Source organism: Andrographis paniculata, unplaced genomic scaffold, assembly GCF_009805555.1.
Source record: "Andrographis paniculata isolate CXL003 unplaced genomic scaffold, ASM980555v1 Contig65END, whole genome shotgun sequence".
Taxonomy (NCBI): Eukaryota; Viridiplantae; Streptophyta; class Magnoliopsida; order Lamiales; family Acanthaceae; genus Andrographis; species Andrographis paniculata.
In genome coordinates this window covers 2429471-2442406 of record NW_026137601.1, presented here as the reverse complement: position 1 = coordinate 2442406, position 12936 = coordinate 2429471, and the positions used below count along the sequence as shown (strand labels likewise).

Below are 12936 nucleotides of genomic sequence, written 5' to 3'. Positions count from 1 at the left end.
GAACTTGTTACTCAAGAAAAAATTTAATATATTATAAATTTAGAGAGAGAAGTAGACGTGAAAAATCTCGCACTCGCCATGGCTGCGGCTGTGGCTGTGGTCGCTCCTTCTCCGTTTCTAGGACGAGCTTCATTTGATACAGTGAGTGCTTTGGATTTTCTGTTTTCACTTGTTACTCGGTTAATTCTCGTTGCCAGCGTATTCGTTTGTGTTTTTTGCTTAGAGTTCTGTCATTAGAGTTAGCAAGTGTTTGATTCGCATTTGTGAGTGCTTCTCATTCGGTTGAGTTACTATCGGAATTTAGGATCATTATATTAGTGGTACTTGATGAAGTTGTTGGTTATTTGGCTCAGTTTTTTTACACTCTTTTAGTTTTCCCTAATAACCGCATGTGGTGTGTTTGAACTGACATTTTGAACTCATTCTTATCGCCTATCATGCTCAGAGAAGAAATAGAATGTTGTTTATCAAGTTATAGGACCTTGTATGTTTAATCTGTTAAATGTTCTTATTTCAGAATTTAGTTATAATAGCAGATAACTATTGTCGCACTACTATTTTATTTTTATTTTTTCTTTAATAGTTATAAGCAGGTGATTTCCATGGAAGATGGAAACATCAAGTACAGATTCGTTCAAAGCTTTGTATGCATTTGTTTTGAGTTGAAAGTACTTGATTTTTGGGTGTTGTTGTAATTGTTTTGTAATGCGGAATGAGTGTAGAAATTTCTCTTTGATGAAAGTTACATGGATCCATGGTTGAGTGAAGAGTTGGTTCATTTAGGCATTTAGCATTGGTTAAGGAATGTTGAAGATGTTTTTGAACAGGAGTTGGACAGTTTTGCAGGGTTTAGTCAGGAATTTATTTGTAATCATCACTGAACAATGATTTTTAAAAGGTTTTTTTTGTAAAGGATTAAAACAAAAAGGGAACTGTTGGCTGAGCTGAATATCTTTAGGCATAAATTGGATTATCATTGAAAGACTTGAGTGTAAGTTGACTTCCTTTAGCATAAATCACTTATCTGTTGTAACTATTTGGATTTGTTTGTTGCTATTGATATTTTAAGGGTGGGGTCTTATCCTTTACTAACTTCAGGTAAATGGACATGAAATACCCTGTAATTAATCCATGTTTTAGTTCCCGCGTTATCTATGTTTCAGGTGCCCTGTAGTTAAAAGAAATGTAGGCCTAGGAATGTTTTTACTGTTTTTGAAGTTTGTTGCTTTCTACTTTTGATGTTTATGAAATACCCATAATTAATCCCCGAATTAGTTCCCACATTCTCTATGCCTCAAGTGCTCTATAGTTAAAAAGAAATGTAGTGAAAGGGATATTCTTTACTGCTTTTGATTTTGTTGCCTTCTACTATTAATTTTTATGGTGAATTATTGATATTGATGAGCCATATCATACTGTTATTACCTGAAATCTAAGGCTTCCTTTACCTTCAAGGATACTGTCCTTCAGTTGCACTTATCATTCTCCAGTTGTTTCTCTTTCCACTAATTGTTTCATTTTGGCATCTTAAAATTATCTGCTTAATGTAACACTTGCCTGGTCCATAACTTATAGAGGAAAACACCGTTCGAAAGGTCAGATGTGAGAGTCAGATTCAGCATAAAGGCCATATTTTGGGGTCAGAGAAAATCTGTGGAGCCCACCAAATTGGAGAGATCCCTTGGAAACTTCAGTTTGACAGAGTCAGGGTCAGAGGTGTTTTTTTATGGTCCTTCAAATATTTTGATGTTTGGGTTGTTGCTGCCAATTTGCTGATGGTAATTGTATGCAATTCTATTCTATGTAGGGAGGCACTAGTAATGAATCCAGAAATTTATCAGTTCGTGTGGTTTCATCCATATTAGAGATTTCACCACAGGAGTGGGATGCTTGCAATCTTGATGTTACAGGCCTGGAAAAATTTAATCCATTTCTTACACATGGTTTTCTGTCAAGTCTTGAGGAATCAGATTCTGCAGTGAAGGTTGGCAAGTTCTCTTTATGTGCAAGTAGCTCATGATTTGTTTGAAATGCATTCATGATCATTAGCTATACACTTTATTTAACTAGATTTTCTTTCTTGCACGTGAATTGTGTAGGTCAGTTTAACTAAAATGTAGGTATTTATTAATTATTACAGAAAAAACACATGATTCTTGATGGACTAGATCACTAGAGATGAATTATGTTTCTGAATGATGCTACTTCTTTTATGCTGCACTTCCAATCGGTCTACTATAATGGGTTTCAATAAAGCATAGTATGTGAATCAGACTATCAGGAGGCGCACTTGCTCATTTAGATCATAAATAAAGTATATATTAACTTAGCTGTGTGAAGAAAAAGTCGTTAGTGGCTGTACATCTCTATCTGTTGCATAAGGTAGCTTTAGTTTGGAAATTTTGATGTTTTGAAGCCTACAAAGCTTAACATTAGATGCTATGAGGCCAATAAACTGGATATACACATCTTAAGATTAATGCTATATGTTTGCTCTACTCAAAAGTGCTTTTTTGCTTCTATTTGTGCATCTGTTGCATTTTGATCTCTATGGTTTGCTCTCATAATTGACATAAGGATTGTACTCCATTTCAGAATACAGGATGGGTTCCACAGCATGTCATTGCTCGGGATGACTCTAATAATGTTCTTGGAGTAGTGCCTCTCTACCTGAAAAGGTTTGTTTTTGTTTGCAAAATTTTTATAATGTATTTTTAAATGATTGGTTTCTTGTATTCTGTTATTGGTGTACCATATACCTTTTCTATACGAGTAACACATTTAATCGTGCAGCCATTCTTATGGTGAATATGTGTTCGATCATTCGTGGGCAGACGCTTATTACAGTTATGGATCGAGATATTATCCAAAATTACAATGTTGTGTACCTTTCACTCCAGTAACTGGCCCGAGGATCTTAGTACGTAATACAAAATACAGAGATCAAGTTTTTGACATATTAGCCTCTTCATTGGTCGCCATGACAATTGAGGTATATCCCCTGGTCTAAACTATCTTTACTTTAAATTTGGGGTGTACTTACATTTTCAGGAACATTCTCCCTGTTTCAATACTTGTGCCTTTTTAATTTTCCCTCTCTTTAACTGCAAACTGAAATCACCAGTGTGACCCTGTCCCGTTAAGTTTCTGTACTCCACACGTGTGTGAATGGACTTTGAATGCATACTAACTATTAGTGGCATATTCCTGATACAATGTTGATCACACAACTAAGAATGGGTGACCTACCAGCCGCTGCATGACTAAACATACCAATTATCACCAAATTGAAAGCAAACTCTAAATTTTGTCATTGGATCTTGAACTCTTAATAAGATTGCTTATGTGAGACACGTTGATATCACTAGATTTGATGCCGTGAATCCTGCAGCAAAAGCTCTATTATCAAATGTGCCTCTGCTCATAATAAGACCTAAGATTTGATAGAACTAAGTGCCACTAATCTGCAAGTGCTACATGTATGTGCATTATCTGGTTTCAGTTTTTTCTTCTACGATTACTTGGAATCTCCCTTTTTTTTTTTTTTTTTATATATATTACTACTTGTTTCTAATTTGTACCTGTGCCTTTCCAGCTTCAGGTTTCGTCACTTCATATCACTTTTCCCTCTGAGGATCAGTGGGAGAAGTTGGAGGAGAAGGGTTTTCTTCGAAGAATTGGAATGCAGTACCATTGGAAAAATCGAGATTATAAAAAGTAGGTGCTTTTGTTAAATGTTAGTTCTGGCTTAATGAGGGAAAAAAGTATAATTGGAAACCTAAAGAGCAAGTGAAATAAGTCACATTAAAAAGCAGAAAAATCACTGAGCGGAGTATAATTTCTAAAATTATTGAATGGTCAAGTGTCTGAGCTATGACTTTAAGAAAGTAAATATTATCTCAAATTTAGTATATACTGCATTATGGTCCTATCCCTTTTGAGAATGTATTAAACCATGTATCTTGATCTCAAATTGATCTTTGTACTGCTGAATGCAACGCAACAGCTTTGACGAGTTCTTGATGGACATGAAGCAAAGCAAACGGAAAAATATTCGTCAGGAGCGCAAAAAGGTAAATTTAAATATGATCTTTAAATTTTTTATTTCCTTCTTTTATTTATTTATTATTAGTTATTTTCTCGCTGTTAATCAATCAGAAGAGGTTTCAAGAACTAAATAGAGATTAGAGAATTCCCAAATAGGACATTTGTGTTTAGTACATTTAGTTGCTAGATTTCTATGCATTAGTGTATATCAAAAAAATTAGTTTTCAGTTGTCTGCTGATTAACATGCAAAACTTGTATTATACCTCCAAACTTTTGATGCCAAATTGTAAAAAAGGACTTTGATTGATTTAACCACAATAGAAAAATAAATTATGATCATTTGGACTAGAACCTACCAAGTTTGGAACTTGAAACAGTTATGTCCAAAGAAAAACTCAAATTCCAGATCCAAATTGAAGGTTTTTTTTGGTGTTTAACGGGACCAGAGATTGGGGACTGATTAGTGATGAATGAACTATCACGTATTCCATTTCAACTTGTTTGTAATTCTGGAATTTCTTTGGTCATTATTGGTGCATTCGAGTTGCTATTAGCGCCAATAAAATTCTCTCTTACAGATTTCTACCCAAAATCTGACCATGAAACGCCTTAGAGGAAACGAAATCAAGGTATGTCTAGAATTATCAGCATTCTATCTCTGTTGCTACATTACTAAAATTTAATACTGTCATCTACTTTTAAGTATTACTATTTTTGCAAGCTACCATGAACCTTAGATGCTTGCTAACTGCAATTGCCTCTGTCATATTGCCAGGCTAAACACTGGGACATGTTCTATAATTTCTACAGAAATACGACCGATAATAAGTTAAGTTTGTTCACCAAACCTCAAGTCTCGTAGTTTAAATATCTTCATCACTCCATATACACATATTAAAACATATCCATGGTGGGAGTCTATGTGAGTTTCATCGGCAGTATCTATGCAGGTGGGGCAGTGCATATCTAACAAGGGAGTTCTTCCACACTATGGCTTCGAAAATGGGCGATCACGTCCTACTTATTACTGCAGAAGAAGGGGACGAACTTGTCGCCGGAGCCCTTAATCTTATCGGTGGAGATACACTATACGGCCGTCTATGGGGATGCCTCCCTCGGGCATATTACCCTAGTCTACATTTTGAAGCCTGCTACTACCAGGTTCACTTTTTCTGAATCACCCAATGTATCCGTTTACTAAACTAGTGACGAGGCTCGTTAACAGAATGTTTTGCAGGCTATAGAGGCAGCAATCGAACTTAATCTTCAGACAGTGGAGGCCGGCGCCCAAGGGGAGCACAAAATACAGAGGGGGTATATGCCGGTGAAAACCTACAGCTGCCACTATATTGCGGACGATGAATTCAGGGGAGCCATTTCAGATTTTTTGGCACGAGAAAGCGCTCAGGTAATAAATACATTAATCGCACGCCAATATACTCGATATGCTTATGCTATGAATTTAAACTATTGCTTTTTCTACTCACAGCTCGAATATGTAATGAAGGCGTTGCAAGATTCTGGTCCGTTTAAGGACAACATAACTTGACAGCATTCTTCAGTAAGAACTATCTTTGCTCTCAAATGCATAGATCAATTATGCCTGCTTATTGTGCTGCTCTACAGCTAAATATTAGCATAGGCTGCTGTAGTTGGAATCAAATCCTGTATATAAATGACAATATGGTACAGTGATTGCAGTATTCAAATGCAAATACAAAAGAAGAAAATATAATCATCATTTTTCATGCATTTCCAATACATATCCAATTGTAGGCATTTTACATCTCGTATGTGGCTTTGCTTTTCCTCGTGTTTTCGCCTAAACTCGAATGTGTTGCACCTAAGTATTTGAAAGATGTAGCGAAAACCATGCAGTATTTCTGTAGATATTGCCTGTTTCCTTTGCAAGCTTATTTATTTTCATGTGAATATAAATACCAATAATAATAATAACAGGAGAATAGAGCATAGTTGGACAAACCGTAGATGATTGATAGATGAGTGATGGTTGAATTACTTTACTTTACTTGACTTGGGATGAGTGATGGAGCCCAGGGTAGAGTCCCAGCACGTGCTCCGGCATAAAATCGTGCCTCGTTAAGATCCCCACTATTGGTGGCCTCTGCAATTACATGAAAAATGAAATACTCAATGTAATTGGAAGACCAATTGACATCGGAAATTTGATCCTATGATCTAATGGTCATAAGTTCACCTAGACCACTAGTTTTAAAAGTTGTTTAGGCTAATTTGTGGTCACACATAGATATAGGCATAGGGATTGAAGAGTTCTTACCCCGGGTTTCTTCGGGACGACGCATAAATGTCTGAGACCGAGCTCCCGGAATAGGAGAGCGGCTTTGGCGAGCGACATGGTCTCAACCACCGTGTACGGAGAGGTGTTGGTGATGGGATGGAGGTCGACGAACATCTCCATTTCCTCCTCGCTCACCTCCACGTCCTCGATTTTGAGTCCCTTTCCGGAACCAGGCTTGGCGAAATCGAATGCATGGAAAACTCTTAAAATTTCTGATCCAGACGTCACCCTGCTCTTAGTGAACTTCTTCCTTTTCAGCACAACAAGAAGATGGGATCTCAAAACCAGCCCACAAAGCTCCGGTGCATCGGAGAATGGGGGCTCATCAATTACCGGGAACCCGTTGTGTTTGGTCATCCGTAGAGCGTCCACTATATTCCCGACTTTCTCAACCCCCGAAAGCGTGATCAACGGTCCGGAACAGACATCCCCGGCTGCGAGATGCCTCATGTACGGCTCCGCATGTGCTTCCATGTACGGCAGACCTTTCATCTTCACTATTTGGTCGTAGACGCCTTTGTTGAAGCTGTCAGCGACCGTTTTTGAAATGAGGAGGACGAGCATCACCAACGGGAGCATCAGGAGGTTATCGGTGAGCTCCAAAAGTATAACGCAGAGAGATACCGTCATTCGCATGGTGCCTCCGAGGAACGAAGCAGCTCCGAGAAGCGAAAACAGTCCGACATCAAGGGTGGAAATGTTACCTGTTGGAGTAACAACCAAAGTATGTGACATATACTATCCTTTTATAAACTAATGCTTCAAGAAGGAAGTACCTAAAAGCCTTCCAACGAGGCGGCCGTAGGAGGCTCCGGCGAGGATGACGGGGATGAACAGTCCGGACGGGATGGCGATCCCGTAAGTGATAATACCAAGGAAGTAAATCACAATGAAGAATATGACAAGAGAGAAAATCCGAAACTCCTTGTTGTTATGAGAACTGAAGAGGTTCCTGATCGCGTCGTCCTTGGTGTTGAGCAAGAGCGAAGCGAGATCGTTGTAGTATCCGCCCGAACACTGGAAGCTCTTGTAGTTGCCAGCGCGGTCAATCGTTGGGCACGCATCCTTGATACCTTCCGGGCACGGCGTGCACGGCGCAAGCCATGGAATACCGTATGCGCAACAAGAGGTTATAAGGGAAACGACGAGAACAAGCAGTACTTTGAAGGCAGGACCTCGCCTGCAGACGAAGATATGTTGTATTAGATAAATATTCCTAGCTAATAGAGGAGTATAAGGAGTCGATTCTCGTACTCGTTGATGATGCTGTATATCCTCAGAACCTTGTCAACGAGATAGTTGTAAAGGGAGCCGAGGAGGCCTCCAAGAACGCCAAGAAATATAATGGCAAGCAGATCGATTGTGTCGTAGTTAGGAGATGCAGAGTTCACGTCAAACATTATCAGACCGCCTTTTCCGAATAGCCCACAAGCGCCGCTGCGGCAGAATTCTATTAGAGATCGTAATATGACCGCTACAACAGCAGTTGTGAAGAAGGTCCTCCAAAGAAGAGCACTTCGCCACCTGAAACGACAAACATTTGAGTAGTAAAGATGTTAATCGGTCGAGCTAAAAAAGGGATGGAAGATGAGATATTTACCATGAGGCTGCTTCTTCGAGTGCGAATAGGACACCTCCGACTGGGGCTCGGAAAGCGGCAGCCACTCCGGCAGCAGCCCCACAAGTAATCAGATCCCTTCGGTCTCGATCATTTTTGAAGTATCGTAGCCATTTCCAAGTTAAGTGATACTTCCTGGAGCCTCCCTGTCCTAGTAAATTTGCTATACAGGCACCCGTGTGCACCATAGGTCCTTCTTTACCAACAACAAACCCCGCAGAAACACCAAAAACAGAACCAAAAATCTGTAGAAATTTTCGAGTTGTTGAGTTTGTTAATCAAAATGAACATAAACATGACATAAAATATACACAATCACAATAAACAAAGAGGGTATAATGCCATGGAAAAGATTAGAGAGAAACCATGCCAGATTCAAGGTGTGAATGATGAACGTCGATAACATGACAAAACTATCGATGAAAAGTAAGCATTTTTACGGAACAAAATGTTGACAAATTGCTCTCCATGGAATGCATTAGGCATTTTTGTTTCAAATTTGATTTGTTCCAAGGATCTATGATGGAAGCATTTCACACTCTGTTGGAAGACTACATAATGCATAATTAATGATGTATTTTTCTACTAATTTAAACTTTTAGTCGTTTAACAAACTCAAAGGTAGGATCCCTCGACAAAATACATAAAAAACTGAACAAGAATAGAAGGCTTATTGAGTTCAAAACAAGCTCATATTTTTTTTCTAATTCAGCTAGCATATCTTCGCAACCGACAAACTGCAAAACCATATAATCAGAAAAGAACCACAAAAAAAGGTTCAATAACACACCTTTACAAATAGGGTACTTGGAGCCAAAATGGAATGAGCATCTATACCATTAAGATAGGCCTTCACCTCCGGGATGCCAGACCCGGCTGCTGCAGGTGCGATAAATGCACAAAGAGATGCAGCAGAAATTGCAAGTATCGCATTAATACCAGCAAATGCTGCAAATGCCTGAAAGTACCTGCACTCGAATAAAATGTTTCATCTTTACTTCGAAAAATATATATATCATTAAAGTGGAAATCAAAAGGTAATGTCCTGCAAGGCCAGGAAATTCTTCCACCATATTTATAAGAAACAAGGGAGTGAAAATTTTAACGAGGCTGAGAGAACAAAGATAAAATAAATGAGAGCATTTTCAAATACTTGCTCCAAGTAAAACTCAAGCTGGAGAAGTACTTCCATTTGAACAGGTTGACTTATTATACACATTCAAAGAATTAGTCACCTAAATGCGACGAGAGTGTATCAAACTTCCATACCAATAATCTAAGGTATTGGCAAACACTAAAAAGAAATTTATAGAACTTAAGCTCAGAAATGATGATCTAACATTTTGCTCACATTCTCCATTTTGCGACAAATTGTTGCAACAGAGAACGGGTAATAAAAACAAATAAGTGACCGGTGCCAAAGAGTTATTGGGAGTTTATAGAGGATGCATAACATTAGAATACGAAAACAAAGTTATGCTTGGCAAGACATATTTTATTTGTGAAACCCAACAACCAAAGGACAATCATCAAGTTCATATTTTGCAGAAATTCTTGAGCTACAGATCAACTAAGTCATCAAATCCGAAGTTATGATTGGCAAGACATATTTTATTTGTGAAATCCAACAACCAAAAAGGATATCAAGTTCATATTTCGCAGAAATCCTTGTGCTACAGATCAACTAAGTCATCAAATCCAAAGCTAACTTAGTCACAGTTCAGAATCAGGCTTACTTCTTATCAAGCATCAGATTGCTGGTGAGCAAAAGCTTCAAACCAGCAATGTTTTCAACAGCAAGGTTATTGAAGAAACCAACTAGCCCCGTAAAAGATCCAATGAGAAGCACAAGTGTCCACTTGAGAACAACATACTGATAAATTTCAACTTTTTTCCTAGATCTCCAGTCCTGCTTAATAAGCTCATTTTCGATAATCCTGCAACAGAAAAATAGCAATGAACTGAGAAGGATTTACCTGAAAACAAACTAATGCAGTAAAAAATTTTCAGTTAAGGAATAAAGCACAATAAATCGGTAGTTCTCCAACTGCACTTGCATCGAAAATCGAAGCAGAGTTTGATACAGAATGCATAAATACACCAAATTAAAACTTGGCATTCTTGATTATCAGAACAGGCAAACAATCATGTTGGTGGGGCAGAATGTATTCATAGAACTTTTTTTATCATCAATTGGTGGTTCTGAGTGCAAAATCAGTAGCAAGTCAAGAGCTCCTTGGATAAATCCGTAGAGCATCGAGAATGAAATCGATCCGACAATTCAGTTAGTTATTTCTCATTTCGTGAAGATCTTGTTGTTTCACCGAAAGGAACAAGAAAAAAATCAATCCAAAAGTAGAAATGGACTCTAGAAAAGCAAAGACAAAGCCATACGATGCTGCTTCAACCAAAACTACAAGTTTCTTTTAGAAGGTACAATTACAAACCTGCATGTGAGAAATCAAACGATTACAAAAACCAAAACAGTCAGGCAATTTGAGATCGATTCGACAGCGGAGCAGAAGATAGCAGCAGAAGAATTATCCAAAGGCAGAAAAAAAAAGGAATTCGTACTCGTAATCGAGACTCTCGATTGGATAAACCTTGGAGCCAACTATTGCTATTTGAGAACCTGTGTTGACTCTGCTCTTGAGATTCAGAAGCGGCTCTCTGGCGCCGCCGCCGTCCCTCTCGTAAAACGACGACGCATTGCTCTCCTGTCTTCTCTCAAGCCACCGCTCCTGTCCTCCTCCGCCTCCGCCTCCGCCTCCGTCGTTCTCTATATCACAATCATTCTCATCGCGATGATCCATTGAAAATTGAATCGCGCTGCCGCCAAAATATTACAGCCAAGCGGAGGAGCTCAGACCGAGTACTCCTGGAGCTCTCTCTCTCTCTCTCTCTCTCTCTCTGTACAAACAAGTACAACAATGGAGACTCAAATTGCAGAAACAGAAACAGAAACAGAAAGAGCAACAAGTCCGAGATCAGAGATATGTGTTGTATAAGGAAAGAGGAATAGATTCTGGAGTGAGAAAATCGGTCGTGATCCGAAACGGAGCCCGCGTCGAGTCGAAGCTTTTGTACTTGGCATCCATGGCGCCCCGTGAAAGTCACATGCGGCTGTGGCGATTGCCAGTAATTTCCTCGCTGTGAAATTTCTGTTATGCCCTTCGCTTGCCCACCCATTTGTCCATTATTGGTTCGCCTTCCGTTTTCCAGACATTTGGGACTAATTCCTATCTTTTATTTAATTTAATAAAATTATTTATATCACATAATTCATGTGTGTTTTTGTTTGTTCCTCCCTTATTTCTGCATCTCATTTTTACTTTTTGTTACTTTTTTTTTTTTTTTTCCCGAAATGGAGTAATTTTTTTATTATAATTTTCAATATATACTACTCTTTCACGTTCAATTTTAATTGGCATTTTTTTTTGTTCATTTTATAAATAATTTTTATTTTAGATAACATTTATTAAATTAATAAATATAAATAACTTAATTAACTACTTAACATATAACATTCACTCAAAATTTTTTATTTTTATCTCTTCTAAAAAAATTATTTATATTTAAAATTTAATATTTGTAAAATTAGTTTAGGCTAATTATAAATAAATAAATTATTTTTTATTTACTTGTATTATAAAAAAATTTTATTCTCTATAAAATAATATACATATTGCATATATTCTTTATTACGATATAATTTTTAAAATATTTAAATTATTTTTTATTTAATTTAGGAATTTTTTTTTGTTCCTCTCATAACATATATATATTTTTTAAAAAATAAATTTATATATTTTAAATATATTTAATAAATATAAGTAAATTTAATTAAATTTAAATTTAAAATTAATTTATTTCTACCTTTGTACTCAATAAACAAATATTTTTTTCTATATTTAAAACTCTCCATTTTTTATAAAAACTAGTCTAAGTTAATTACAAATAAATAAATTTATTTTTTATTTGTTTGTATTATATGATATTTTATTATTTATAAAATAGTATTTATATTATTATATAATGCTAAAATTATTTAAACTTAATATTCTAAATTTTTCTTAATCATATATATATTTATATTTTTAAAATATCAACGACATTACTTATATAAAAAATAATAAAATAATAAAATAATTTATTATTAATAATTTACTAATTTATATTTTCTAAATAATTGTAGTCGAAATAACTAGGTCATCTATTATCGGATAGAGTGAGTATTATATAAAAAAATAATTTAAAAATAAAAAATAAAATTGTGTGAGTTAACTGTTAAAATTACATTAAAAAAAATAATAATAAAGGAAATCCGTTTAATCTTATCTTAATAGTTTGATTCTTAAATTTCTTTAATTTAAAAGAAATGTACATATTTTAAATATAATGTATATTATATATTATAATTTAAATATTAATAATTATAATTTTTAACTATCATGAAGTAAAATAAAATAATACAAATAAGAGTTTGTTTTTGTGGTGATTTCAAACCGAAATGTAACTATCGATATCTTTTCATTTTAGTTAAAATTTTCAAAATCAAAATATACTTAGGGTGTGTTTGTTTGGGGTTTGGATTTTAAATTGGGATTTGAATAGTAAAAATTTTAAATTTGAATAGTTGTATAATGTGATATAAATAGGTGTTGACGCAATGTTTTGAATGTAAAATTAATTTTTAGTATAATATAAAAAATAAAAAAAATAAGTGTTTAATTTGATGTTTTTTAGAGAAAAAAATATTACGAATAATGTAGTTAAAATTCAATATTCCAAACAAACACACCCTTATGCAAAGTACTTTTAACTTCTGCTTCTAAAAAATATTTATTTTTATTTGTATCAATTTTGTTCAAAAGCATAAGCAAATTTTGGACTTTAAAAGTGTTTTTTTAGAAGGCACCTCAAGTGCTTCTGAAAAAAAAAAGTAGAAGC

The 12936-nt window shown here is 35.7% G+C and overlaps 2 protein-coding genes across 3 annotated transcripts; one reads left to right on the top strand and one right to left on the bottom strand.

The window, feature by feature from the left end:
- Positions 1-5789, top strand: LOC127262213 (uncharacterized). Its single transcript, XM_051290800.1, has 12 exons — positions 1-141; positions 1576-1716; positions 1808-1984; positions 2596-2678; positions 2794-2992; positions 3596-3717; positions 4007-4073; positions 4627-4677; positions 4824-4876; positions 4999-5209; positions 5286-5456; positions 5538-5789. The coding sequence occupies exons 1-12, from the start codon at positions 79-81 to the stop codon at positions 5595-5597; spliced, it is 1398 nt and encodes a 465-aa protein (XP_051146757.1). The 5' UTR covers positions 1-78; the 3' UTR covers positions 5598-5789.
- On the bottom strand, positions 5698-11141 carry LOC127262212 (chloride channel protein CLC-c). 2 transcript variants are annotated; one of them, XM_051290799.1, is made up of 9 exons: positions 10561-11141; positions 9723-9923; positions 8777-8954; positions 7969-8231; positions 7623-7892; positions 7145-7548; positions 6348-7072; positions 6033-6173; positions 5698-5944 (listed from the first exon to the last, which is right to left on the bottom strand). In XM_051290799.1, the coding sequence occupies exons 1-8, from the start codon at positions 10797-10799 to the stop codon at positions 6075-6077; spliced, it is 2379 nt and encodes a 792-aa protein (XP_051146756.1). In that variant the 5' UTR covers positions 10800-11141; the 3' UTR covers positions 5698-5944; positions 6033-6074. The 2 variants fall into 2 exon arrangements, with proteins under 2 accessions (XP_051146756.1, XP_051146755.1); XM_051290798.1 differs by having other exon boundaries at positions 5698-6173; positions 10561-11140.
- Positions 11142-12936: the final 1795 nt, after the last annotated feature.

Bases quoted from the DNA above. Each gene is read 5' to 3' on its own strand.
- LOC127262213 (XM_051290800.1), top strand. From the start codon at position 79: ATGGCTGCGGCTGTGGCTGTGGTCGCTCCTTCTCCGTTTCTAGGACGA. The intron at 1,985-2,595 runs GTTGGCAAGTTC...ACTCCATTTCAG, and splicing joins AATCAGATTCTGCAGTGAAG to AATACAGGATGGGTTCCACA. The intron at 5,210-5,285 runs GTTCACTTTTTC...AATGTTTTGCAG, and splicing joins TTGAAGCCTGCTACTACCAG to GCTATAGAGGCAGCAATCGA.
- LOC127262212 (XM_051290799.1), bottom strand. From the start codon at position 10,799: ATGGATCATCGCGATGAGAATGATTGTGATATAGAGAACGACGGAGGC. The intron at 8,232-8,776 runs GTGTGTTATTGA...AAATTTCTACAG, and splicing joins CAAGTACCCTATTTGTAAAG to ATTTTTGGTTCTGTTTTTGG. The intron at 7,073-7,144 runs GTACTTCCTTCT...TTACTCCAACAG, and splicing joins CCTCGTTGGAAGGCTTTTAG to GTAACATTTCCACCCTTGAT.